Source organism: Cavia porcellus, unplaced genomic scaffold (genome assembly GCF_034190915.1).
Source record: "Cavia porcellus strain 051 isolate PalLab524CR breed Dunkin Hartley unplaced genomic scaffold, mCavPor4.1 scaffold_22, whole genome shotgun sequence".
Lineage (NCBI taxonomy): Eukaryota > Metazoa > Chordata > Mammalia > Rodentia > Caviidae > Cavia > Cavia porcellus.
Window position 1 is genome coordinate 48365165 of NW_026947505.1, and position 25943 is coordinate 48391107.

A 25943-nucleotide genomic window follows, 5' to 3' on the forward strand; every position below is an offset into this window, starting at 1 on the left:
GGTTAGTGAGAGTTGTTTTCCAATCATCTGGCCCTCTCCATGTTTTCAGATTCTAGCATCTGGGCTGTTTTCCTTGGAGAGGCTCTCTATCCAGCTTCCTAGCAAACAGCCATTTTTTCCCTATTCCTAAGATTTTAAAAAATATTAATTTGTTAGCATATTACTAGTTGTTTTCTAGTGGACTTCAGCATCTATATTTATAAGAGATATTGAGCTCTACTTCCCTTTTGTTTTGATATCTTTATCAGATTTGGTATCAAGAGTTTCTACATAAGGAAAGGTTATGTGTCAGAGAAGAATTTTATTTCTTTTTTACCATTTTGAATTTTATTTTCTTGCCTAATAGCTTTGGGTAGCACTTCCTGTAACATATTGAAAAGGAGAGGTAAGCACATATCCTTGTAGTTGATCTGATTTTTGAGAAAAACTATTCAGACTTTCTGCATTAAAAATCATTTTCAGTGCCTGTGTGGCAAGTGTGACATCCTGAGTTTAAGTCTCGGTTCCCCCACCCCCACCCCCACACCAAAAAAAAAAAAAAAAAAAAGACATCTTGGTTGTGGATTTCTCTCTTCTCATCAACAGATGTTAACTTTGTTTAATCATCTCTCTGTAGCATTTGAAATTCACTCCTATCGATTGAGTGTTTTGCATTATTTTATGTCCAGACTTTAAAGCACTTTGCATTCGTGAATGTAAATCTTTATCTGATAATTGTGTACAATGTTTTCCTCATATTACTGGACTTAATTTGTTAGTTGTTTTCTAGTGGACTTCAGCATCTATATTTGTGAGATATTGAGCTCTACTTCCCTTTTTTTGTGATATCTTTATCAGATTTTGGTACCTGATTGGCATCACTGAATGAATTGAGAAATGTTCTCTTCCTTTTTCAAACAAAAGTTTGAGAATTAAAACTAACTACTCTTTAAAGGAGTAAGGTATTTAAGCAGTGAGATTATCTCAAAGTTAATTTTTGAGGAGATATAATAATAACATTATTAATTCAGTCTCATCTTTGTTATGTCTATTCAGATTTTTTATTTCTTTTTGTGTCACTTTCAGTAGCTTATGCATTTCTATAAATTGGTTCATTTTATCTAATATCAAATTTGCCAACATATATTGTTTTTCATATTCTTTCATAATTCTTTTTTTTTTCTTTAAAGTCACTGGTAGTGTAAGGGCATAATTATAGAAAAGCAAACTTAATAGGCTGGAAATAGAAGCTCAGTGGCACAAGCTCTTGCCTGGAAAGCACAAGGTCATGAGCTCAATCCCTGGTACCAGAACAAACAAACAAAAATTCCACAGCATAGACACATATAGAATATATGAATGCCATATATTCATAACCACTATTGACAGGATGTTATCAATACCTGCCCTAGAATAGCAAACTTACAAATATTTTACAGCAAAGTTAAAAATCAATTAGTGGCCTGTGACTGTGCTCCTACTGTTTGTTTGTAGTTAGTCTGCTAAATTCAATTAGCCTTGATAGTCTGTTTCTAGCTGCTTCTCTTTGAAAATGCACTGGGTCAACTTGACTGTGGCTAGCTTGTGATTCTCCTTAGTTAAGAGTATATATTGTTCCCAGCTTGCTTCAGGGACTCCATGTTTGAGACAGACTCACCCAGACAAGGACACTTTTAACTTTGCTTCTTCTGCTCAAGCCCTCTCCTCTGGCCCCCAAGATGTTCCTATATTATGATAAATAATTTATTTTAAGTAAATCTATTTAAAATGAGCTTGCCTCACAATATGTGACTTAATTTATGTAACCAATCATGTAATAACCTACCATCAGCCTTATACTTTCTGCTTGGAAATTGTATTTAAATTGCACTCCAAACTGACTTATGGCTGGTGATTCAGAACTGATTCCCACCAGCCCACCAGCATTAGATCAACAAACATTGCCTTCTAGACTCGTCGGTGCAGAGTCTTCCATTTGATTTGATGTTGATTTTTCTGCAACAATAGTGTCTCACCTTTCCTGATTTCAATGACTTGAGGCTGTTTTTTGTCAAAATAATTTTTTTATGATTTTGTTTATCTCTTTGGACCACCAATATTATGGCCTATATCTAGGTCCCCACCCCCACCCCGCCACCGCCAAGACTCATGTGTTCATAGGCCAAGCTTTTGGAAGGTGGTTGAGTCTTGTGGGTGATGTAGTTAATTGTGATGTTAGGAGGCAGGGCCTGGTGGGAAGAGGTAGGTGACTGGGGGTGTGACATGGTAAGATGTTTTTCTCCCTGGTTCTTCATTTTGTTCACATGGTATGAACATCTTTCCTTCTTCATGCTCTTCTGCTGTGCTATTTTTTCTTAGGAGCCCACCAACCACAGGTGACTCAATAATACCACTCCTCTTTTAAGTCCTCTGTTGAGTATTTTGTCCTAGAGACAAGGAAAGTGACTAAGACAACCAGTTTTCAGGTTTTTTAAATCTTCTCTGTTATTTTTATTTATTGCATTGATTACTTCTCTAATTTTTATTATTTACTCCTTATAGTTGTTTCAAATTTAATTTTATAAATGTTTCATGAGCCTATTATATCATTGTTCAAGATTGACTTTCTTTTTTTTTTGAAATACGGATATTTATAGCTATAAATTTCCCTCTAAGTGCTGTTTCAGATGCATTCCCTAAGTTTGGTATGCTGCATCTTCATTTTCATTCATCCTAAAATACTTTCTAATTTTATATTTGATTTCTTATTAACTTACTAATTATTTAGAATATATGGCTTAATTTCCATGTACTTAGGAATATCCTAATTTCTGTTATTGATTTTTAATTTCTACTCATTATGATTGAAGAAATAGCTTCTATAATTTATTGAAGTTTGTTTTATAGATCAAAATATGGTTTATCTCAGAAAATATTCTATGAGAATATTCCATGTACTTACACATATTTGTTGTGGGATGGAATATACAGATATATTGTTCTATTTGTGTATACCATGATTCAAGTTTTATCTCCTGGTTAATATTCTACTTAGTGACAGGTTCAAATACCCTGAGGCTTAGCTATTTGTAACATGACATCTGCCCAATTCAGTATGGACCCAGAGAAACCTCTTATCTCTGTGTTTCTCATTCTGGAGATAAACCTCCTGTTCTCTTTTTGTGCTGTGCCAAGCGCTCTCCAATCCCAAGACTCCACAACCACCCACACCCCCAGTCCCTGGTAAATCTTTCTATGTCCTGTTTTACACAGACAGATACTCCTTCAATCAGCTGTTACTATCTCATTCTTTCCCCCTGCCAAACTCATCCGCCAGCCAAAACTGATACAAGTAGTTCCACTTCTTTGTTCTCCTGAGAGCTGCTGCATCCCTATAAAGCTCCCCCATGCCCTCATTAAAGGCCTCTTCCTACTTTGTCTCCTCCTTATTTCTCCTGAGCCACTTCGGATTGAGTGCAAAATACTCACTTAGATATTCTATGCATTACTGAAAGGAGTATATTGAAGTCCACTGTTGCTGAATTATTTGTTTTTTTTTTTTTTTTCAATTGTGTTCATTTTTGCTTCATCTACTTTGGCACTTTTTGATAGGTGCACATACAATTATAAAGGTTGCAACTTTCTGACAGATTGACAGATTTTATTTTATAAAATGTCCTTTTAATATCCAGTAATTTTTATTATTTTAACATCCATTTTGTGTTATATTAGTAAAGCAATCTAGCTTTTTTTTTTTTGTATTGGGGATCAAATTCAAACCTTGTGCTTGCCAGGAACGTGCTTTTGCCCCTAGCTAAATCCCCAGCCCCAATCCAGCTTTCTTATGGTTGCTGCTTGTGTGTGTGTGTGTGTGTGTGTGTGTGTGTGTGTGTGTATCTATCTATCTATCTATCTATCTATCTATCTATCTATATATTTGTCTTTTTGAGACAGGGTCTCTCTATGCAGTTCAAGCTGGCCTTGAGCTCACTTTGTAGCCTAGGCTGGTCTCAAATTCACAACAATCCTTGTGCCTCAGCCTCGTAAGTGTTGGAATTACAGGCATGAGCCACCACACCCAGCTTGTTTGTATATTTTTAAAATTATTTTATTTGCAATTTATTTGTATCTTGACTCTAAAGTTCTTCTCCTGTAGACAGTTATACTTGGGGCACATTTTCTTATCTATTATGATAATCTCTTCTTTTTGGATGGGTTATTTAATCCATTCACATTTAATGTTACTATTAATATAGCTAGACATGTCTATTGTTTTTATTTTCTATGTCTTTTTTGAAAGAGTTTTGGCCCAGACAGGACACTGTAGCTGGTGAAGCCTTAGAGGCAGAACCAAGGAGCTCCATCTTCCCCACCCCTAGGAATTTACATGTGACTCCATCTCTCCCACCCCTAGGAATTTACCTATGGCACCAAACAAAGACCAATGGGCTACCTGTGCATCCCTAATGCTCCCTTAGGTTCCACACCAAGCCGAGGCTACTTATATGCCTCCACTCCACGTGTTCCATGGAGAGATCACCGACCCAGGGGGAAGATGCCGCACCCCAGGGGATAGGGGGTGTCTCTCCCCGCATTCTCAAAATAAAGGTTATTTATATCTCATACTTCTTATCTTTTCAGCTGCCGCCAGTCCCCCACAGTTCTATCATTTTTCATGTCTTCTAATCTCTCTACTGCTCTCATTTGCATTATATGAATATTTTCTACATAGTATTTTAATTACTTTTTCACTATTTTAAATTTATGTTTTTAGTTGTTACCTTACGGTTTACCATATATGTCTCATTAGAATCTACCCTCCATCCCTATCAATTTAATTACAATGAGATATGAAAACATATCTCTTATAGAGCTCTATTTTCTCATCCTATTTTTTGCAATTTTAGTGTGCATATTACATCATCTATATGTCATGAACTCAGTGATACATTGTTATAACTATTATTCCATAAGTTTGCTACTAAATAACCTAGGAAAAGAAAGAAATTATATATTTATAGAGTTTGTTATATTAAACTAATAGTATTTGCCATTTTGGGTTCTCCATATATATTCTACAGGTCCCCATTATCATCTGATGTCACTTCCTTGGCCCAATACAGTTTTCTTCTCATCCTCCTTTGTAATATTAACAAATATCTTACATGTCTATGGGCTTTTGTCCAGCAATATAATTATATACACTATATTTTATATAGTTGCATTTTAAATCAAATAAGAGATGAAATAACAATGTGCTTTTATACTGATAATTAAAATTAGTTTATTCATTTAGTAAATTAACACAAAAAATCTATGCAGGGCAGTTTTTAGGTCAGCTCCCAAAATTTATTTTGACCTCAGAAGGGCTCTTCTTTTCTTTCTCTCTTACTTTTTGTCTGCTGATCCGCCTGGACTGTGGCTCACTTGTTGATCTTCATTAAGTATAGTTATTTTGAAAGTAACCTGAGGCCTGAACGTCTAGCATTCTCTTTTAAATAAAGTCATTTTCTTTGGGAAGAGTTTCAGAATTCTCCTTTTTTTGTGAGTTGCCTCTACTCCAGGGCAAAATTACTTTGACTATTCCTGAAGGATGGAGTGAGAGCATTGTCTCTGATATTTTTGGTTTCTCTTTCCAGGAGTGGAGCTGCTATATTACATTTAGGATCAGAGCAATTCAAACCCCAATATTCTTGACCTGCTGTGCTTGGAGCAGAGTCTTCATGTGGATGGAATCTGGACAGAAGAAGGCAGCACTGAACCAGTTCATCACGTGCACCAGATATTTAGCCTCTTCAACTTTGGCACTTATAGGATTAAGATGTGTTGGTGGCACCTCTTGGTGGAAAAAGGTAGATCGGAAGCTGAGGAGGAAAGGAGCCCTGTCTTGGCTGCCACACTCACTTGTGCTTAGCTGAGCTTGGCTGGGAGGATGGTAACCAGTGGCTCATCCCCAGACTCTTACTGTTCTAAGAGTTCTAATATTTTTTCAATTTTTCATTTTGTTAATATAGTAAAAACCTCAATTGCTGTGTGCCCTTGGTGCAGTTCCCAGAAACTTCAAATGATTACTTTACATAGTTTTGCCCAACTTGGCTTGTTTTGCTGGGATTTTGAATTCTTCTCTCACCCATCCCAGAAGTCCTTTCATTGGTATTCTTTTAAACATTATTTTATAACTGGACAAAGATACAGCCTAGGCCTTCGCTAGATGAAGGTAAACAAACTCAACCCTTGGTAAAAGGGACCTAGCTTTGGAATGGTAGTTGTGGAGAGTCTCTTTTCTCGTAAGTCAGTAATAATTAATGACCACTTTTAATGCTCATTTAAGATGGGACAAGAGCCTCAGAATTCACACAGGGTATGACTAAACTGGAATCAAAGTCAGCGGAGTCTAACTTCAAAGGCCTAAACCATATATTACTACTCACTGAGGAAATAATGTCTTCCTCCTCTATAATTAGACAATACCTGAAGATTATAGGGTAGAAGAATTAGTATGTATTTAGGCAGATGAATAAAAAATAATTCAACAGAATTGGACTGAATATTTCAGCAGCTATCTTGTGACTGGGGGACTGTCTTACTCATGTTCTGCTTGACATACAAAGGTATTGCCAGCATCTGCCGTATTACCTTATCAGCTACACTGCAAGGTATTTAATCTCTCATTTACATTAACCAATCACCTCCACCCCATTTGCAAATTATTTATAAATCACTCTTTTAATGCTTACATGCTTCTAGTACCAATCAAGTAATTCTTGACAACATATATATTTGTCTTTATTTTTTCAAAGGTTTTAATTGCTATTTTATTAAATGCCTTTTCAAAGTTTGTTGGCATTGTTACATGAATTTCCTTCTCTCATATATAAATAATATGAGTAATATTAATAATTTGTCCAGGGTTGAAGAATTGAATTTCTGAAAAAACATGCCAAGTGTCTATGAAATACTCATTTTATATATCATTGAATTTTACATGCAAGAGTTTTTTGTTTAAATTTTGAAGTGTTATTTTGCTATTTGTTTGATGTCAGCATTGTCGAATTCTGTTATTAAGAGAGTTGTGCAAAGGAATCAGAACTAAGCATTAGGGAAATAAAAGAGTTAACTAGGAAGAAATCACAAGAAGTAGTAGAACACATAAAGTCTTCCGATTTCTTATTCTCTCAGTTTGTGCTGGAAGGCAGACCCTGTGGCTACTGGTGCTATGGGGAATGGTCCTGTCCCATTACGTTTAACACATTTATACACACAGAGGACCTACTACCTCACCTGGGAGGCTCACTGGTAAGCAAAGTGACCTTGTTAAAGGTGTGGAGTCTTCAGTGTCACAGGATTTATTATTAATAGAAGAGTTTAAGTATTTCTTTTAATGCCATAATTTAAATACCTTATTCTATTTCTGGCCTTTTAATTTTCTTATTTAGTACTGGGGACTGAAGCCAGGGTCTTTGTGTTAAACTATATGCTTAGTCTGTTTTTAATTTTTATTTTGAGACAGGATCTCAAGTCTGAAGTTCTCAAGCTGGGGTTGGTCTTGCACTTCCTCTGATCTTAGCCTCCTCAGTGCTGGGAATTCAGGTGTATGCCACCATGCATGGTCCAATTTTGGCTTTAAAAATACTTTTGGTTTGAGTTTGTTGCTACTATTTTTTAATTAATTGATTGATTAAATGTTACCCTGTTATCTAGTGCTGAAAAAATACCTCTAGATAATAAAATATGTATAAAAAATAAAAAGTATTTTTTGGTTTTTCTTCTTCTTCATCTTCTTCTTCTTTCTTTTCTTCTTCTTTCTTTTCTTCTTCTTCTTCTTCTTCTTCTTCTTCTTCTTCTTCTTCTTCTTCTTCTTCTTTTCTTCTTCTTCTTGGTCTTCATTGTCTTCTTTTTTGTGGGAGGACAAGGTCTCATTATATATTCAGGCTGGTCTCGAACACACTATGTGTCCTGATATGTATGTATGTATATATCTTGATACACACTATGTATCAAAGCTAGACTTGAACTCAGAGTGATCCTCTCACCTCAGCCTCTGAGTGCTGGGATTACACACCTGGCTAAATCACATCACACCTGGCTAAAATGTAATTTTAGACTGAAAGCCTTCCTGGGCAGTTGCGGGCCACCAGGAGGAGAAACAAGAAACCATCCCCTTCCTGTGAGCCAGAAGGTTCTCAGGGCTGGAAGACAAGAAAAGTCAAAACCCTACACCTTCCTCACCTGTAAGAACCGGCTGATCCATGGAAACACAAGCTGAGATTATACATACTGAAGTAAAAAAAAAAAAGCTTAATGCTTTTAGTGTTTAGTGTTTGACTGATTTTGTAGACCTACAGCCAGTAGTCTGAGCATCTATTTAAATGATAACAATATGCAACGTAGCAGTTTATGAGGGATTTCCTTCTGAAGGAAGTAGCCATTGTTAATTCCCTCTTGTTTTAAAGTCCTGTATTGCTTTCATTGTTTTGTTTGGTTTATTCTGGTTTTTTTGTTTGATTTTATTATATCTGATAGCATAGGCAGCTGTTTCAAAGATAACAAGATATATGATGGCAGCTATTGTTAATTTCCTATTTTCTTGTGTTGAAATCCTATATTGCTTTGTTTTGTTTTCATTGGTTTTATCTTTTTCTTTTTTCTTTTCTTTCTTTTTTTTTTTTTTTTTTGTCTTTTTCTTTTTTATCTGTACCGGGGATCCAACTCACGACTGCCTGCTTGCAAGGCAGGTGCTTATGCCGCTGAGCTAAATCCCCAGCCCTGGTTTTATCTTATTCTGTTTTGTTTGATTTTACTATGCCTAATGGTATGGGCAGCTATTTTGAAGATAACAAGAGGAATTATGGTAACCATTGTTGATTTCTTATCTTGTTTTGAAATCCTGTATTACTTTAACTATTTTGTTTTGACTGGCTTTATTCTGTTTTATTTTGTTTGGTTTTATTCTCTTTTTTAGAAAAAGATGAAAGTGTTCCTAAGTATCATACAAAATGTAGAGGCCATTAAAAAGTGATAAATTAGAGTATATTAAAATAACTTAAAATTTTCTCTACAAAAGTATCCACAAAATGAAGAAATATTTGTAGCTAACTTAAATAGGTATTAATTTTTTTAACACATACAAATCAATGAAAAAAATTTAAAGCTCACTGGAACAAAAATGGGTAAAAGACAAAAAGTAGGTGAAATTCAAAAAGGAAACACAAATGACTTTCATTTATTTTTAAGTTGAGTTTATTGGTATAATGCAGATATACATAATGATCACATTCATCATAGGGAATTTGTACCTCTACGTGATACATTTTAGTTCCTCTTTCTTTCCATTCCATTTCTCTCTACAACTCCTCTTCCGCTCCTTACTTACAAACTTTGTTTTCATTTTATTCTTTTTCCTTTTCCCTTCCATCCTTCCCCCAAACACACACTATTCTCCTTTCCTTTTGAACAATTACTTCTTATTTCACAGTATGTATTACACATTTTGGTTATTTACAGATTCAGTTTTTCATGCCAGAGAAACAATATATTTACACATATGTGTTTGATTTATTTAAATTAAGCATATGGAATATGGTCTCAAGATCTGTCCATTTAGCTATAAATGTCTCAAGTAGTAGTACTCTGCTATATCAAAAGAAACCCACATCTTTTTAATCCATTCATCAGTTGATGGACATTTGAGTTGTTTCCAAGATTTATCTATTACAAACTGTGTTGCTTAGCTATCAAAATTACAAAAGCCCAAATCATCTCTTTTAATGAAGAATTTAATTTCTAAGGGCTTATTCTGCCGAAGACTAATAAGATCCAAATAGGGAAACTGTCTAAATAAATTGTGGTGTATCAGTTTGTAGTATGTAGATTGTGCCAATAATCTCATTTCTTCAGATTTTCCTTAATATAAAACTTTTACCTGTCACTTCATAGTATTCTTTTACTTTTAGTGGGTATAATTCCTTACTTCTCAGCTATGGCATGTGATTTATGTTGGTTTTCAGAACATTGATGATGTGATACAAACATTTGCTTGCTCTTATGTTTCAGCTGTTGCCATGAGAATAACATATTTCAGCTATTCCACTAGTATTGGGAGGAGGGAACTGCCACAGGTAGCAGAACTATTTCCAATCAACACACCCCAATAAAACTCAGGCTAGAATAGTTAATTTACAGAAGTATGAGTAAGTACGTATTAGTAGTTTGCCAAATAAGTCCAATCATCCAATCCTCAGCCAAATGACAGATGCTTAAGCTACACTCTCAATAACAGCCTTATACGTGATAGCCTTAACTGGAAATAGTCCAATGTCCATCAATAGGCAAATGACAAACAAAATCTCCTATATCAATACTATGACATACTACTCAGCAAAAGAATAAGTAAATAAATGGGATGAATCATTAACGCTTAAAACAATGTGCTTTAATCTCAAATTGAACATGCTGAATGAAAAAGCCAGATTAAAATGCACATAGTATAAGCACAGTATATTTATGGGAAATTCTAGAAAATACAAACTCATTTGTAGTGACAGAAATCAAATTAATGCTTGCATAAGGACAGGATAGGGTAAGGGTGATGTGTGAGTAGATGGATTATAAACAAGCGCAAGGAAATTTTGAGAGTGACGAATATTTTCTTTTGTTGTTATGGTTTCAAAAGCATTTACGTAAGTCAAAATTTATCAAATTATATTTTATTATGTGAAAATGACAACGAAAATTAAAACAAATTTAGAATTTGTAAAATTGATTAATAGGTGTTCTGGTTTTTTGGACTATTCTTTATTATGTGTTTGCTATGTCAAATAACAAACTACTTTAATTCAATTTAAAAAATAAACCTAGATTTTCATGCTTGGATCAATTTATTCCATAAACTAATAGAAATAAATTCCGTGAAAACTTGGCCCTTGTCTGTCTTATTTACCACTGTATCCTCAGTTCTCAGAACAATGTCTTGAAGCCCTCATCGTACACTCTTGAAGATATTTACTTAATTAATACATTCAGTTTATCCACAACTACTGTGGAGTTTTGATTGTGTTTTTTATTTTGTTTTGCAGTGCTAGGGATCGAATCCAGCGTCTCAAGTACACTTGACAAGCATTTCCACCCTTGAGTCATGTTCCTACCTTTCTTCTTGTTTTAAAAATGCTTCCAATTTCTTACCCTGAAGACTGGAAGTTATGGAGCAATATTAGTGTAACTGTCCATAATATAGAGACTGGTTGTAGACATGATCAGAAACCTTTATGTGCCTTTAGTATTCTATGGATGTGCCAGTCTTCTATTCATCATCACAACACTATTGTTTATAGGAAGAGCTCTGATTATTGTACTGATTGGTCAGTGACTGTTTTCTACTGGTTTTAAGTTATTTTGAATACAACCACTTTGTGAATGTCACCACATGAATACTTCTTGAGTTAAAGTACTTCTCGGTGACATACATTCTACCAACAGGTTTTTATTTAAGTTCAGTGTAGACATCCTTTGACAGGTGTTCTGTACTGAACTTTATTCTAGCATTACTTCCTTGTTCCACTATGTGATTTGACACCTGCTGCATCCTTGGTTAAAAACCTTTAGCCTCCTTTTATTGTCATATCAAGATAATAGGGTCAAGATTTATTCCAAAATGTTTTGATCCTCTCTTCATTGGCTTTTGTATGAGGAACTCTAAATGAAATCTGATAAACACTAACTACTGGATATGAATATTTCAAGCAGTGCTAGCAGCCATCTTATAGACCTAGGTACAATGCTTTGGCCTGATGGGAAAGACTTATAAAATGGATTAAAGAAGGTGGGATCATGTACCTAAATTTTGGCCTAAGTCTAAATGCTGAACTTCCATCATGAATATATAATAGATTGCCTATCAGTGTGCCAGGATTGGAATTTTCTAAAAAGAAACAGTTGGATTTGCAAGTGTTTTTGTTTAGAAGGCAAAATGAGTAGAGTACTACCAAAATAAAACACATTAAGAAACATTTATTAAACTGTATTAAATTTAATTGAAATTAGCTAAATTTCAATAGTAGCTACATTGCAACTGGTTGGGGGTTTTTTTTGGTTTTAATTTCATTTTTGATTTAGAAACCACCCTGGGCAGGAATTAGAGAAGTGAAAATTCTTCAATATCGTCTTCAAAGTTGCGTTAATTTACATCAAGAATGTGAGGAATTGAGGTCATATTGCTGGAATATATTGTCTCTTTTCAAGAGACAATAATTTCAAACGATAGGTTCTTCTTTGAACAGATAGGTTCACTGTTGTGTCCTCCCTCTAGATATTTTTCAGGTTCTTCTGAATTATACCTAGCTCATTTAATGGTTGATATATTGTATCAACTTGAAAAGTTTAGACGTTTAACTAAGGGACCCAGAAGGGGACCAAGATCCTCACTTTGTAGATATTTTTAGCATGTGCAAGAGGGGGACAGAGATTGTGAGTGCTACATCCACTCTGGGTTGGGATAGCCTTATTAAAACACAGGGGAGGAAAAGAGGCTTGCTTCCCAACTTTTGCTCCTGCTGTTTTGCTTTTTTCTGTCACCCTGAACTGTTGCCCTGTGCCATGCCACCCTGCCCTGAAGTCATATGGAATGAAACCTCCACAAACTGTGAGCTACATAAAATTTTCCTTCCTTAATTTTGGGTGTCAGGTATTTTGTCTTAGCAACAAAAGAAAAGAAACCAAGACACTCATCAATCTAGAATTATTCAAATTTCTATTCTACATTTAAAATATAGAAATTATCTGTAACACTGTAATTTTTTAGAACTATAAAAGTCTGTATTGTAATCTCCAAAGCAAATAAATCACTGAAATTTGTAGTTTCTAACTTTTAAAGATGTATATAGGTTGTTTTCAAATTTTTAAAGACTCCTTTCTTTTTAAAACAAATATTTTATAAAATTTGCTTTATAGTATTTATGTAAAATGTGACCTCAACAAAATTCTAAAATTACTACATTACTTAGAATATTAAAGGAGAAGTAACAGGAGAGTAAGTACTAAATGATGTATGATAAAACATAGAAATAGGGAGAACATGGCAATAGATAACAGCAGCTATGGAGGCTCTCTGAGATAGCCAGCTTAGATTCCAGGAACGGTGTGGTGTGGGGAGTCCTAAGCAGGGGGAGATATACTCTGCCAACCCAGGAACAAACTAAGCTGAGAGAAACCAACTGGAAATGCAATCCCGGTGCTATGACTGGGACAGCTAAAGTCTCAGTGCCAAAGCTGGAACCCTTGTCTCTGGAAACCACAGCTTGAATTTCCTGCCACAGCTGCTGCATCTGAATCAGCACAGCAGGTATAGAGACGCAAAAGCTCTGAGAGTGGGAATCAGTGAATCGAACTGAGAGCAGAGCTGGCGGGGAGCCCTGCATTGACCTGCGATGAGTGAGAGGAATGGGGCACCTTCCATAGACTAGGGGGCTCCAACAGGGACATTCTGGGACCTGGCAGACTAGCTGGAACAGGACATTGCAGTGACTTCAGTCACATATTCCCCTCTCAAGTGGGATTGGTGGGGAGCACTTGACCTGGCTGACACCGCGGACTAAGACCCAGTAGGCTAGCCCAAACCAGGTCCCTGTGCCTAGTAGTGCACCCTAATTTAGTGAAGCCTTCAGCAAGTTGACTGGAGGGGTAGGCCCAGCCTAGGCTTCCCAGGCCTGTGTCTCCCTCGTACACTACAGTGGACAGGAACACCTAGCCAGCGCAATTCAAACAAACTGTAACTGACAAAGAAAGAAATGGGGCCTCCTATATACACTAGTATGGAAGGAACAAAAAGTATGGGAAGAGAGCAACAAGAAAGGGTCCTCAGTCCCCAATCCTGAGAACACTTATCCAGGAAAGGTAAATGCAAAGGAGAATGAGGACAGAAAACATGCAATATCAGGCATGGCACCAATATCTCCGGGATATCTCTGGGACCTCATAGATGAGTTCAAAAGTGAAGTATTTAGCCAAGTAAAGCAAGATATAAGTAGAATAGTTAAAGAAATGCTAAGCACCTCCCAAGAAAAAACAGATGATGGAGTGAAAGAACAGAAAAAAAAGGGGAGAATTGTTTGATGGAGAAAATAGAGAAAACATAGAATACATGAAGCAGGTTCAAAGACATTACCAGGAAATTAAAAACTCTATTGAAAGCTGGCATAACAGCTTGAAAGAAACTAAGGATAGATTATCTGAACTGGAGGACAGATTTGTAATGTGGGAGCATGAAATGAAAAACTTCTTAAAAATAACAAGGAAACAAGCAGTAACAATACAAAGGCTAGAAGATGATAGGATCTATAACTTAAGAATTAAGAATGTAAAGGAAGAAGCAGGGATTAAAAACAAATGAACTGCAAAGGCTATTCACAGAAATAATCAAGGAGAACTTCACTAATATGGGAAAAGGTAAAGGTACTCAGATCTATGAGGCATACAGGACCACAGCCACCTACAACCCAAACAGAACTACGGCAAGGCATATAATAAAATTCCAGAAATCCAATATAATAACAATATTAAAAGCTGTCAGAGACAAGAAACAGATCACTACAAGGGAACACCCATCAGAATTACAGCAGACTTCCTGGCACAAACCATCAAATCACGAAGAGCATGGGGCACAATATTCAAGCTTTGAAAAACAATAACCTCCAGGCAAGATTGATATATCCTGCACAACTGTCCCTATAAATTGATGGAAAAACAAGGTGCTTCCAGGATAAAGAGGAACTAGGGGAATTTGCAACTCAACTCTACAGAGAATACTGAAGGACATTCTAAAAGAGAAAAATACCAAGATTCCAGAAACAGTGGCAGAGAGACCACAATGAATGGAGCAGAAAGCGAAATGAAGAAGACAAACTGACAACTAATGACAGAAAAAGAGCTGAACAGAAATGAGGCAGAGAAGGTTGGATTGTATGAACAGCTATTTTGGAGAAAACAAGACATCATAATAGTTAGTGCTGATTTCATTTCATCTTGTTTTAAAGTCCCATCAAGCTTTTGTTCTTCTATCTCCATTGGTCTTAACATGTTGTATCTTATTGGATTTTATTATATGTGATAATATAAACAAAAACTTTTATAGACAAGGAGATAATACAGAAACCATTGTTCATTTTCTGTTAGTTGGTTCTAAATACCCTGTAATATTGTCATTTTCTTGAATGGTTTTACATTGTCTTGATATGTTTGATGCTACAGTATATGAAGTTATACTCAAAGATTTCAAGGAAAAAGACACTATGATAACTACTTTTATGTTGGGGTATCTCGTGGTGAAACACTATTTTGCTTAAATGGTTATGTTCTGACCTGTGCTGTTTTGTTATGTCAATCTCAATCTCCTTTTTTATTATTTATCTTTTTAATTAAGGGAAAAAATAAATAAAAATAGCAGGATATATTATAGTAACCCAACTTGATTTCCTATTAGCTTGATTTGAAACCCTGTATTGCTCTCACCTCTTGTTTTGACTGATTTTACTCTCTTCTGTTTTGCTTGATAGTACCAAGTTTGAGAGTATAGGCAACAGCTATGAAGACAATAAGATTCACTATGATGCCCATTCTGGTTTGACTATTATCTTCTTTTGAAGTCCTGTAATGTCTCCAATGTTTTGGTTTTATTGGTTTTGTTCTTTACAGTTTTGTTTAATATTATTATAACTGATGATATAGGCAATTCTTTTTAAAATAGCAAGAGGCATTATGGTAATCATTGTTGATCACCTTGTATTCTGTTTTTACATTATGTACTATGTCCATCCTTTTGATTTGACTGACTCTTTGCTATGTCACATTTGGTTTTATTCTCTTAAAAAAAAGTAATAAGAACTGTGGGAGTAATAAAACCCAAAATGTGTAATTGTCATTGTAAAAAAGAGAGGAAAAGAAAGTGCTCTAAAGGATATAACTACATGTAAATTTAAGCATATAAGATAGATAACCATATTACTGAGTTTTTGTTGGATCATTGAACAGAACTGTTTGCAGTCTCACTGTTTGAATGTCCACTTTATAGGCTTTAATTTTGTAACTTGAACAACTATGTCACATGACAATATGTAATCTATTAACTAGCGATTTTCTAGTGCTTATTTTTTGAAATTCTGTATAACTTGTACCCTTTTTCTGTTTTTTCCTTTTTCTCCTTAAATAAAATTTTAAAAATATAGAAATATTTGGTCATGATTATGCTAATGGACCCAAGGAAGTGGCAATATACTTCCACCACTTATGAATAATCTCGAATTTAAGACATTTAGCCAATATTCAAATGAATATTGCAAACAGCTTTAAAAGGTACTGGAGATTTTGAAATAAAGTAGTTTGAAATAAACTCAAGAAAGAGGAGAGTTCATGGGTTAAGATCTTAAAAGTTCTAATAAACCTATAAAATGTAGATACACAAGTGCCATAGCTCAATAAAAGAATCTGATACCTAGAGCAAAGAAATCTTCCTCTAATTATTCTGTTGACTATATGAAGAAAATGAGCAAAGTTAAAGTCTATATATTGTGACCCAAGTGTGCAAAATACAAAGTGATACACAAAGTGATAGAGGTGGATTGTGTTGGTAACTTAAATAGAACATGTTGCATGCAATTGGAAGCTTTTAGTAAAGTTCCAAACAATTTTTTTCCATAATGAGTAAGATAGTTGTATTTCTGAAAAATAATAAAACTGTATTATGAGTATTTAGAGTTGAAGGGTAAAATCAAGGTCCTAGGCTGAAACTTCAGTCTCATTCACAAGAATGCCTAGATGGATGCATGAAAGTCAGCTAGTGTACAGAAAAATTCTTCATTGTATGGCATTACTCCTCTAATTACAGGATGTCTAGAATCCTTGCCAGAAACATTCTCTTCAATTACTGTTGACTACTTGAAAAGTCTTCCAGAAGTACCCACAATGTCCACTGGGGGCAGTGAGACCCTGTTGCCAGACATTGGTCCAAATCTGTTCCTGTCTTGCCTCTCACCATCTCTCATGGGGACCTCCCAATTTTTCTCCCTCTTTGCAGTCTTTCCTGCCTATAAGTCAATGCACATACGATCATTTCCTCCACTGAACTCTTCATTGGTTCCCAGTTTTTAGACTGGAGGTCAGTAATCTGATTCTGTCATGTTTCAGACCTGATTCCTACTACTCTCTCCTGGGGATGCTGTATTCTTTTTCATATGGTCTCCAGAACAGAGAAAAGAATGCTGGTTTTTTTTTTTTTTTTTTCACCAACATTTTTTGGTTTTTTTAGACTGGAGAATTCTTACTAAAGAATGCAACTAAGGCATTACCTTCTTTTGACATTCATCCCTTTTGTATCCTGAGCTTTCGCATCCTTATATACTAAACTGAGTTAATCTGAGGGATTTTTATCCATCATATCCAATATGCCAAATAGGTAACAGACATAGGATACATAGGGTGTGGTCTTCATAAAACATTTATTGAATTAAGGTTGAGTAAGAATGTTAGTTGCTTGGAGGGCTCTGCAAACTACTATATAATTGTTTTCAATTGCCTTTCAATATTTCCTCATACTAGAAGTCACATATTTTCACTTACTGTCTTCTTTTCAGCTTAATAGTCTTTTAGTTTGTTCTCTCACTAATATTTATTTCATGTTTACTGAATTTTGAGACTTTTTATTATTATATGGTTTACTAGCTTCAACTGTCTGTGTACTGATGAGACATATAAGTGCTCTTTGACACATTCCGTATAGTTCATGTATTCCTTATAGTTTAATATATATCTACTGCATATTTCAGAAGGCCATTTTTCTAGTGATTCAAAATCAATTCATGAAGTTTTATTTTTAGTAACTAAAAATGTCTAAAAATCATTTTTCCATATGGAATTTTTTTCATTAGACTCTCAAGTTGGTTATTCTGGTTTGGAGTGTTGATTCATGGTTTTATAACATATGCTTTAATGTTTACCAATGCTAGGCTCTGTTTCAGGTATTCTTTTAGATTTGAATGTTCATCTTTATTAATTCTTTTACTAATTTAAGACAAGGATCAAAATATGCTAGTATTTAAAGAATCTTAGTGTATGCCCACGCTAGACATCATGACCTCTCTTGGCTAGCTATCAGGAAGGTAGCTATGATCAGTCATCTTCTATTATTATTGCTTTCCCAGTATTTAGTAGCAATATTTTAATAATTTACTACTGATTTCATTTTGGAACATTAGAAGAAAAATGGTTTCTTTAGAAACAACCTTTTAAATAAATGATAGTGTAGAGACATTTTCCTGGAAGCTATAAAGTAACCTGTTCAAAACAGTTGGTTTTGTCAGGATATTTGGATCTTCCCTTTATTTCTTTGGGGGAAAAATGAGCTCTGAAATCCTGTCCTGCTTTGGAACATGCAAAAAGCATTACAAAAAATTTTCAAGCTGTCAGAAGTAAAGAAAGTATGATAATTTAGGGTAATTAAATGCTTAAGACAATCAAAATAGAAATGATCCTAGCAAGCTTTTCTCACTTGAAGGAACTGTCTTAAAAAGTAGCTTTTGATCTAAGTATTTTTCAATAAGGCTGTTAAAAAATATAGCAATCCACAATATGGAATATTTTATTTTAGAGAAGAAGTATACCTATATGTGTGGACACAGAAATATATGTGGTTGTTTTAAAAAGATAATGAATAATAATTATCCCATTCATATAAAAATAACAGAAACAGAAACAAAATATACATAAGACAGGTGGGGTAGAAAGATACACCAAACTGCCCTTAAGTCAGCATTGAGAGCTTATGTTTCTGTATTAGTTACTCTATCCAGATTATGAGCTACCTTGTTGCCAGATCAAGTGCCAAATACCCAATTACATTTGAATGCCAACTGTAAACACCCATTTTATTAGTGAAACGATATCTCAAATATGATATGGAACATACTTACACGAAAATTATTCCTTGTTTATCTGCAATTTAAATTTAACTGGTATCTGTATTTTTATTTGTGAGATCTGGCAACTCTAAGGTGTTATAATTATCAGTCCTTGAACTCTTATCCCTAACATGGGTGCAAATAAAATGGGTCATTATAAATGACATTATTGAGAGAAAGGCAAGAACAGTAATAGCAGGGGATTTTGGCGAATGTGTTACATATACTATGTTAATTCCCATGGCAATGATTTAAAGCTTTACACGTAGTCCCATATTAGAAATTAAGAAATGGAAGTATACAGAAGACACACAGAAAGTGTTGGAACCAGAAAGGCTCTTTTTTGATCCCCATTCAATCACCGTAACATGTTGCTGGCTACTGTGAAGTGTATTGCTCTCGCTTTCTCTCTCTCTCTCTCTCTCTCTCCCTCCCCCCTCTCTCCCTCCCTCTCTCTCCTTCTGTCTGTATCTCTTTAAGAAGTCTAAAGAGAACTAGGAGTAAGACTTATGTTCTACCTAAAGAATAGGATTTTGCACAAGCTTCTTACACTTTCCGAGGTAGGACAGGGAAAATATACATGAGACGCAGGCAGATCTGGGTCTGGTTCCCATCTCTGTCATTCTTCATTCATTTGAAGAAGTTACATAATTTCTTTTTGCACCAACTTTTTCACCTATAAAACTGGAGTGAACTAGAGTACGGAGTGGAGTGTGGAGTAAATCAGCTAATTTCTATACAGTACTCAGCATAAAATCTAGTGAGTAGAAGACAGTCAATATTAGCTATTATAAGCTCAAAGCCCTGGTATTTTCATTTGTAAAGTAGAGTAACAATGAAACCCACAATACAGTAAAATGGATGATATCTATCTTGCCTCTGAATCGTTTAGAGGGTCAGATGAGAATGTGTACTATTTTTCTAAATACTAAAGTACATCTCGTCCTCCTGCCAGAGCAGTTGTTCCTCAGATAGAATCAGATTTAATAGCATGTTAGAACATTACTAAAGTTTTTTACCATAAATAATATTTTAGAATTTTCATAAAATAGAACCGAATCTTTGGTGTATAACGTCTGAATTTTACAAGTATACATTCATATAATCATTGCAACTGGGATAAAAAAAATTACTAGTTACTGAAATTCTTTTTTTCAGTGTTTTGAATTTATGTTGCAAAACATTTTTTAAAATAAGAAAAAGGGATTTAGGCAAATGTGCTACAACTGCAAATTAATGAACTGTTGGTTTTTTTTTTGTTTTTTGCATGAATCACTGTAAACTCCAGCCCCTGCAGCTTTTGTCCAGGCCAGTTTTGCGGTTGATTCTGCAGATCCTCTCTTTCTACCAAACGAATTAGTTACAGATCCAGAGTTGGGACCTTCAATGCCAAATACTTCAGGAAACTTCGGCATTTCTCATCATTTTTTATACCAGGTCTAATTTTTATTTTTCAACCGTGTTTCCCCTAGTTGTTACTTTCTCTTTTCAAAATGAAGAAGCCTGAACCTCCTCACACGTTAGAGAAAATTATTTGAGTGGGTCAGAATTTTGTGAGAGCCAGGATATGTCTTTCCAGACCAAATCCTTCTCATACAATGACACATCTTTCCTATAAACCTCTGTGTCCCTTTCCCTAACTCCGCCTCCCTGCCCTCAGTTGGGCAACCTCTGGGATGCCTGACTTTGGGACAAACTTGTGCTCTCCTTGATAATTCTCCCCTCTCAGCCCCATCTCACCCGTGGGCCAAGTGACGAGGCTGACACCGGCGCCACATCTGGTGAAGGGGGGCGGATTCGCTTTCTGGGTGACTCACGTCCTTGGTATTTGCCTTTTGTTTCTAAGATGCTTTGGCTGCTCTTCTCTCTGCTTTTAATTTTGGGACGAGAAAATCTAATGAATCAAGAATGAGTCCCTTCTCCACTGTCCCCACCCCCTCTCCTAAAGTTGCTCTCTGCTCACAAGTTGCACAGTTGCCCGAGACGTGCGGGGGCGGGGCAGGCGGCAGCGCATTAGCGCCGGCAGAATCCGAAGTTGACAGCCTAAGGTGCCACCTCGGTGGGAGACTTTTTGAAGCGACCTTACAGTCCGCTGGGCGCTCGCTGCTGCCGCTGTACATTTTCAGCTCGCTTCTTTCTGCGGCCGCTTTGTGCTGCTCCGTCACGCCGAAATCTATGTCGCCACTGCCAAAGGTGCCTGAAGCAGGGTGAATTACACGAGAGTCGCCAGCAGTTTTGTTCCAGGCCAAGGTAAATACAGTATGCAAAATAAGGAACCACCAAAGGATGCTGGCCAGGGGGAAGAGAAAGGGATTCCCTCACCTTTTCCAGCGTGTTTCTCGATCGCCTCCACCAGGAGGAGGCGCGCAGCCCGCATCCCCCTCCTCTCCCTTCTTAACTCCCCCACCTAGGGCTGCCGAAGGCCGCGGAGAGGACACAATCCTCTGGCAGGCCCGGTCCTCCCCCGCCCCCGGTTGGTTTTTCCCAGCTGTGGAGGTCGGGCCAACAGCTGGGGTGCGAGGGGTGTCGGCCCCCACTGCGTGGAGCCGGGAAGGGACCGCGACTCTGGGGCGCTTGGAGTTGGCTTTGGGCGCGGCGGGCGAGGAGGTGAGAGGGCCGGGGACCCTCCCACCCTCGGGCGGGAGAGCAGCTGCGGTCCCGATTGCCACCCGCCCGAGGTCCCAGTCGCTTTGTCCGCTGACTCCCTCGGCCCCTTCGGAGATGACCTGAACCAATCTGAGATCCGAGAGGGCCTGGCGGGGCGCCTGCTGGGGGCGGCAGCGGTGCGGCCCTCCATTTCCTACTCCTGAAGAAGGTACGAAAGAAATCCAGACTCCCGTAACCTGAAACTCCTCTCCGTCCGACCTGGAGCAGAGGGAGAGGCCCCGGCCGGCCAGGTGGTCCGCGGAGGCGGGGGAGAGGAACCAGGAGCGCGAGAAGTTTGCTGGGAAAGACGCCGGGGATTAAGCGAAGTTAGAGGCGGGAGACGCGTGTGAACGCGGAAGGAGGCGGGCGGGAGCGGGAGGCGTATATATAGCGCGGGCCGGGAAGAGCGAGGATTTGACGCTCCGAGTCCTGGCACACGCCTCCCTCTCCGGGTAACGCAGCGCGGAGGGCTGGGGACGGCGAGGCCCGTGCGGGCGCACGGCAGACCGCCTCGGGGACACGCTGGGGACGACCTGGTTCGCCCAGTCGGTACCTGCTCGCGGGGAACCGCGGCCACCGCCTCACCCCACGCTTCTCTGTCTCGTCCCAGGTCGCACAGCGGACCGAGAGACGCCGACAGAAGAGACGACGAGGTGCCACCCGGGCGGCGGCAGGAAGGGCGCGGGAGGAGGAGCGCGAAGCCCGGCGTCCGGACCGCCGTGCGTACTTTCTGGAGGGAAGGGCGGGGGAGTCAGCCCGGGAGGGGGCGCCCGCTGGCCAGCGGCTTAGCTAAGCCGAGTTCCGGCCACAGGGTCCCTCCTCCGCGCCCACGAGAGGAAAGTTTTCTCCAGGAGCTTCCGGCCGGCCCGCGCCCTCCGTGCCCAGCCCCCGGAGCCTTCGGAGTGGGCGCCGTCCCAGCCCGGCTCCGGGCGCCGTGAGCCGCGATGCCTGGGGGGTGCTCTCGGGGCCCCGCCACCGGGGGCGGGCGGCTGCGGCTGGCGCGCCTGGCGCTGGTCCTCCTGGGCTGGGTCTCTTCGTCCTTTCCCACCTCCTCGGCGACTTCCTCCAACGCCTCCGCGTCGTTCCTGGCCTCGGCCGCGTCCGCTCAGCCTCCTCTGTCCAGCCAGTGCCCCGCGACTTGCGAGTGCTCCGAGGCGGCGCGCACCGTCAAGTGCGTGAACCGTAACCTGACCGAGGTGCCCGCGGACCTGCCTTCCTACGTGCGCACCCTCTTCCTCACCGGCAACCTGCTGGCCGAGCTTCCCGCCGGTGCCTTTTCCCGCCGCCCGCCCCTGACCGAGCTGGCTGCACTCAACTTAAGCGGCAGCCGCCTGGCAGAGGTGCACGCTGGTGCCTTCGAGGACCTGCCCAGCCTGCGGCAGCTCGACCTCAGCCACAACCCGCTCTTGCACCTTAGCCCCTTTGCTTTCTCGGGCATCAACGGCAGCGCCTCAACCCCCAGCCCTTTGATGGAACTGATCCTGAACCACGTGGAGCGCCCCGCTCAGGACCAGGACCAGGACCAGAACGAGAAGAACCAAAGTGTGGAGGTCATGGTGGCATCGGCCCTGCGGGCGGGCCACACACTACGTGGCCTCCGTCACCTGGAGCTGGCCAGCAATCACTTTCTTTACTTGCCCAGGGACACACTGTCCCAACTGTCTGGCCTCAGGCACCTGGACCTGCGTAACAATTCTCTGGTGAGCCTGACCTACCTGTCCTTCCGAAACCTTACACACCTAGAAAGCCTCCACCTGGAAGACAATGCGCTCAAAGTCCTTCATAATGGCACGTTGGCGGAGCTGCAAGGCCTGGGGCATGTCAAGGTGTTTCTGGACAACAACCCCTGGGTCTGTGATTGTCACATGGTAGACATGGTGACGTGGCTCAAGGAGACTGAGATAGTGGAGGGCAAAACCAGGCTCACCTGTGCATTCCCGGAAAAAATGAGGAATCAAATCCTCGTGGAACTGAACATCTCCAGCCTGGACTGTGATCCTGTCCTCCCTCCTTCTCTGCAGACTTCTTACGTCTTCCTGGGTATTGTTTTAGCCCTCATAGGCGCAATTTTCCTCCTCGTTTTGTATTTGAACCGTAAGGGGATAAAAAAGTGGATGCACAACATCAGAGATGCCTGCAGGGATCACATGGAGGGGTATCATTACAGATATGAAATCAATGCGGACCCCAGGTTAACAAACCTCAGTTCCAATTCAGATGTCTGAGAAACGTTAGAGATAGGAAAAAAAATAAAGAATTTAAAAAAAGGACAACTCAGCATGAGGTGTAGACTTAAGCTTTATCCATACTAGGTTTGCTCCACTTCCACCCTCCACTGTAGACACCACAGACTTTAAAAGCAGTGAAGGGGATTTGCTTCCATGTTGTGTAAAGTTTCTTGGTGTGCTTTGTTAATATAAGACAATGAACAACTGTGCAGTATTTTGCCCTCTTTTCTTGGAGCTCCTCAACACGTGTGGAGGGACTTTCAAGTTTCAGCATGAACCTGGACTCCTTGCTGTCTTGTCTCTCTTAGTACATTTCAAGGTGTAGCACGTGTACCTGCACAGATAGCATTCAACAAAAGCTGCCTCAACTTTTTTTAGAAAAGTACTCTATTCATAAATATCAGTTTTATTCTCATGTACCTAAAATTGTGAAGAAAATAATTGCATCCCATAAACTGCCTGCAGACCTTAGCAAGCTCTAAAAATAACTCCATAGTACACAGGAGCACCTGCATCCAAGAGCATGCTTGCATTTTACTGTTCTGCATATTACAAAAAATAACTTGCAACTTCAGATTACTTCATTGACAAATTACTTTTTTGATTGCAGTTTATATGGAACTATTGAATTTTTTTATAAACTGCATGGAGAACCAACAAACTGAATTGTTAAAAAAAAATCAATAAAGATTCCTAAAAGAATTATAGTGTGTTCAAGTTTTGTATTTGACAAATGAGTTAAGGGTAATGTTAATGAATGGTCTTTATTCAGGTGCTAATTACATTATTAGCATAGCTGAGAATTTTACTGGAGCAATGTCTTATATAAATACCCTTTGGAAATAATTTTGAAATGGTGGATTCTTTTAGGATTTAAATAGAGAGTTTGAATATTTATGTGACTAGACTTCTGGTCCCAGAGTTAAATGCTATTCATGGAACAATTTGCAAGAGCCTTATAAAGTTGGTAAAAGACTTCTGTACCATAAATAGTTTATACTTTGAGGCTTTTGCTAGACTAATGAAGTCAGTAGGACAGAACATTATTTACTTAATAAACCTATCTGAAATTAGTCTACGGATGTTTAGGGCAGTGTGAAACAAATGTAATGCAAATAAATGTATGAAAATGGAGAATCTTAAATTCAAAACATTCTGAAATAAAGATCTTTAAACATAAATTTTAAAATGTTTCCCAAGGTTATAAAGGAAATTGGAATTAGATTTTCTACAGAATATTTTTACAAATTTAAAGTGGAACATAAATGGTCAATAAGTTATCAGATATCCAGGTAATATATTTTTAAAATGGCCATGATTAAATAAATTTTAGCTAAGGATATAACCAGAGATAACATCTGTCTATAAATAAATGCCTCAATCATAGGTTCTTATGTTCAGTATTTTAAAAATTTGAGGATATTTTTATTTCAGCTTAGCTCTCTGTATGTAGGCTTTTATGAGGAATAAATCATATTTAGGTTTAAATACAATTCTTAATTGATGCCATCATTAACAGACAATATTTTTTGGTAGTTTATCATGAAGTTTTAAATCCCATGTTACCTTTAACTTAGTTGTGTTCTGCATAGCTTTGTTTGAAATAAATTTATGATTCCATATTTTTATAAATAAAATAGTACCATAGGTTCTACTACAAGTCTTATTGATTCCTTTTTTGAATTCAAAAGTTTTCAAAATAGTACTAACAGCATGTGAATCTATTCCTTGTTTATGGTACATTATATTCAGAATACGAAGCTTTCATTCCTTAAATTTCATAAGATTCATTTTATGAAACATTAAAGTATGATGATTTATATTTTAGATCTTTCAAATTTGTATAATAAAAGCCTAAATACATGAGACTTAATGTTTTATGAAATATTTCAAGTGTTCACCAGAAATTCAAAAACTGACTGGGTTACATTTAATTCCTAAGAATAAGGAAGATACTAGATTTTCACAAACAGTGAAAACATTTACTAAGTAATAGTACGCTGTTTTAGGAATAGGCTTTGGTACATCTGTTGGTAGATTAACACACAACAAATTACCATATAGGCAGCCTTTGGTCAGAGAGATTGTTTAACACCTTATAAAGTTTAAAATTAATCTTTAAGGATTAGGGAAGTAGTAGATTCATTATTTTTCTCATCAATTCCTTGAA

At 38.0% G+C, this 25943-nt stretch overlaps 1 protein-coding gene across 4 annotated transcripts; it reads left to right on the top strand.

The window, feature by feature from the left end:
• The first annotated feature begins 20704 nt into the window (after positions 1–20704).
• Tpbg (trophoblast glycoprotein) lies at positions 20705–24475 on the top strand. Of its 4 annotated transcripts, none has more exons than XM_063233130.1 (2): positions 20705–21149; positions 22156–24475. In XM_063233130.1, exon 2 carries the CDS (start codon positions 22490–22492, stop codon positions 23768–23770), a length of 1281 nt encoding a protein of 426 aa, XP_063089200.1. In that variant the 5' UTR covers positions 20705–21149; positions 22156–22489; the 3' UTR covers positions 23771–24475. The 4 variants fall into 4 exon arrangements, with proteins under 4 accessions (XP_063089200.1, XP_005006005.1, XP_023422928.1 ...); XM_005005948.3 differs by lacking the exon at positions 20705–21149 and adding an exon at positions 21525–21714; XM_023567160.2 differs by lacking the exon at positions 20705–21149 and adding an exon at positions 21856–21871.
• Positions 24476–25943: the final 1468 nt, after the last annotated feature.

What these genes read in the sequence shown, in the direction of transcription:
- Tpbg (XM_063233130.1), top strand. Translation starts at nt 22,490, where the DNA reads ATGCCTGGGGGGTGCTCTCGGGGCCCCGCCACCGGGGGCGGGCGGCTG.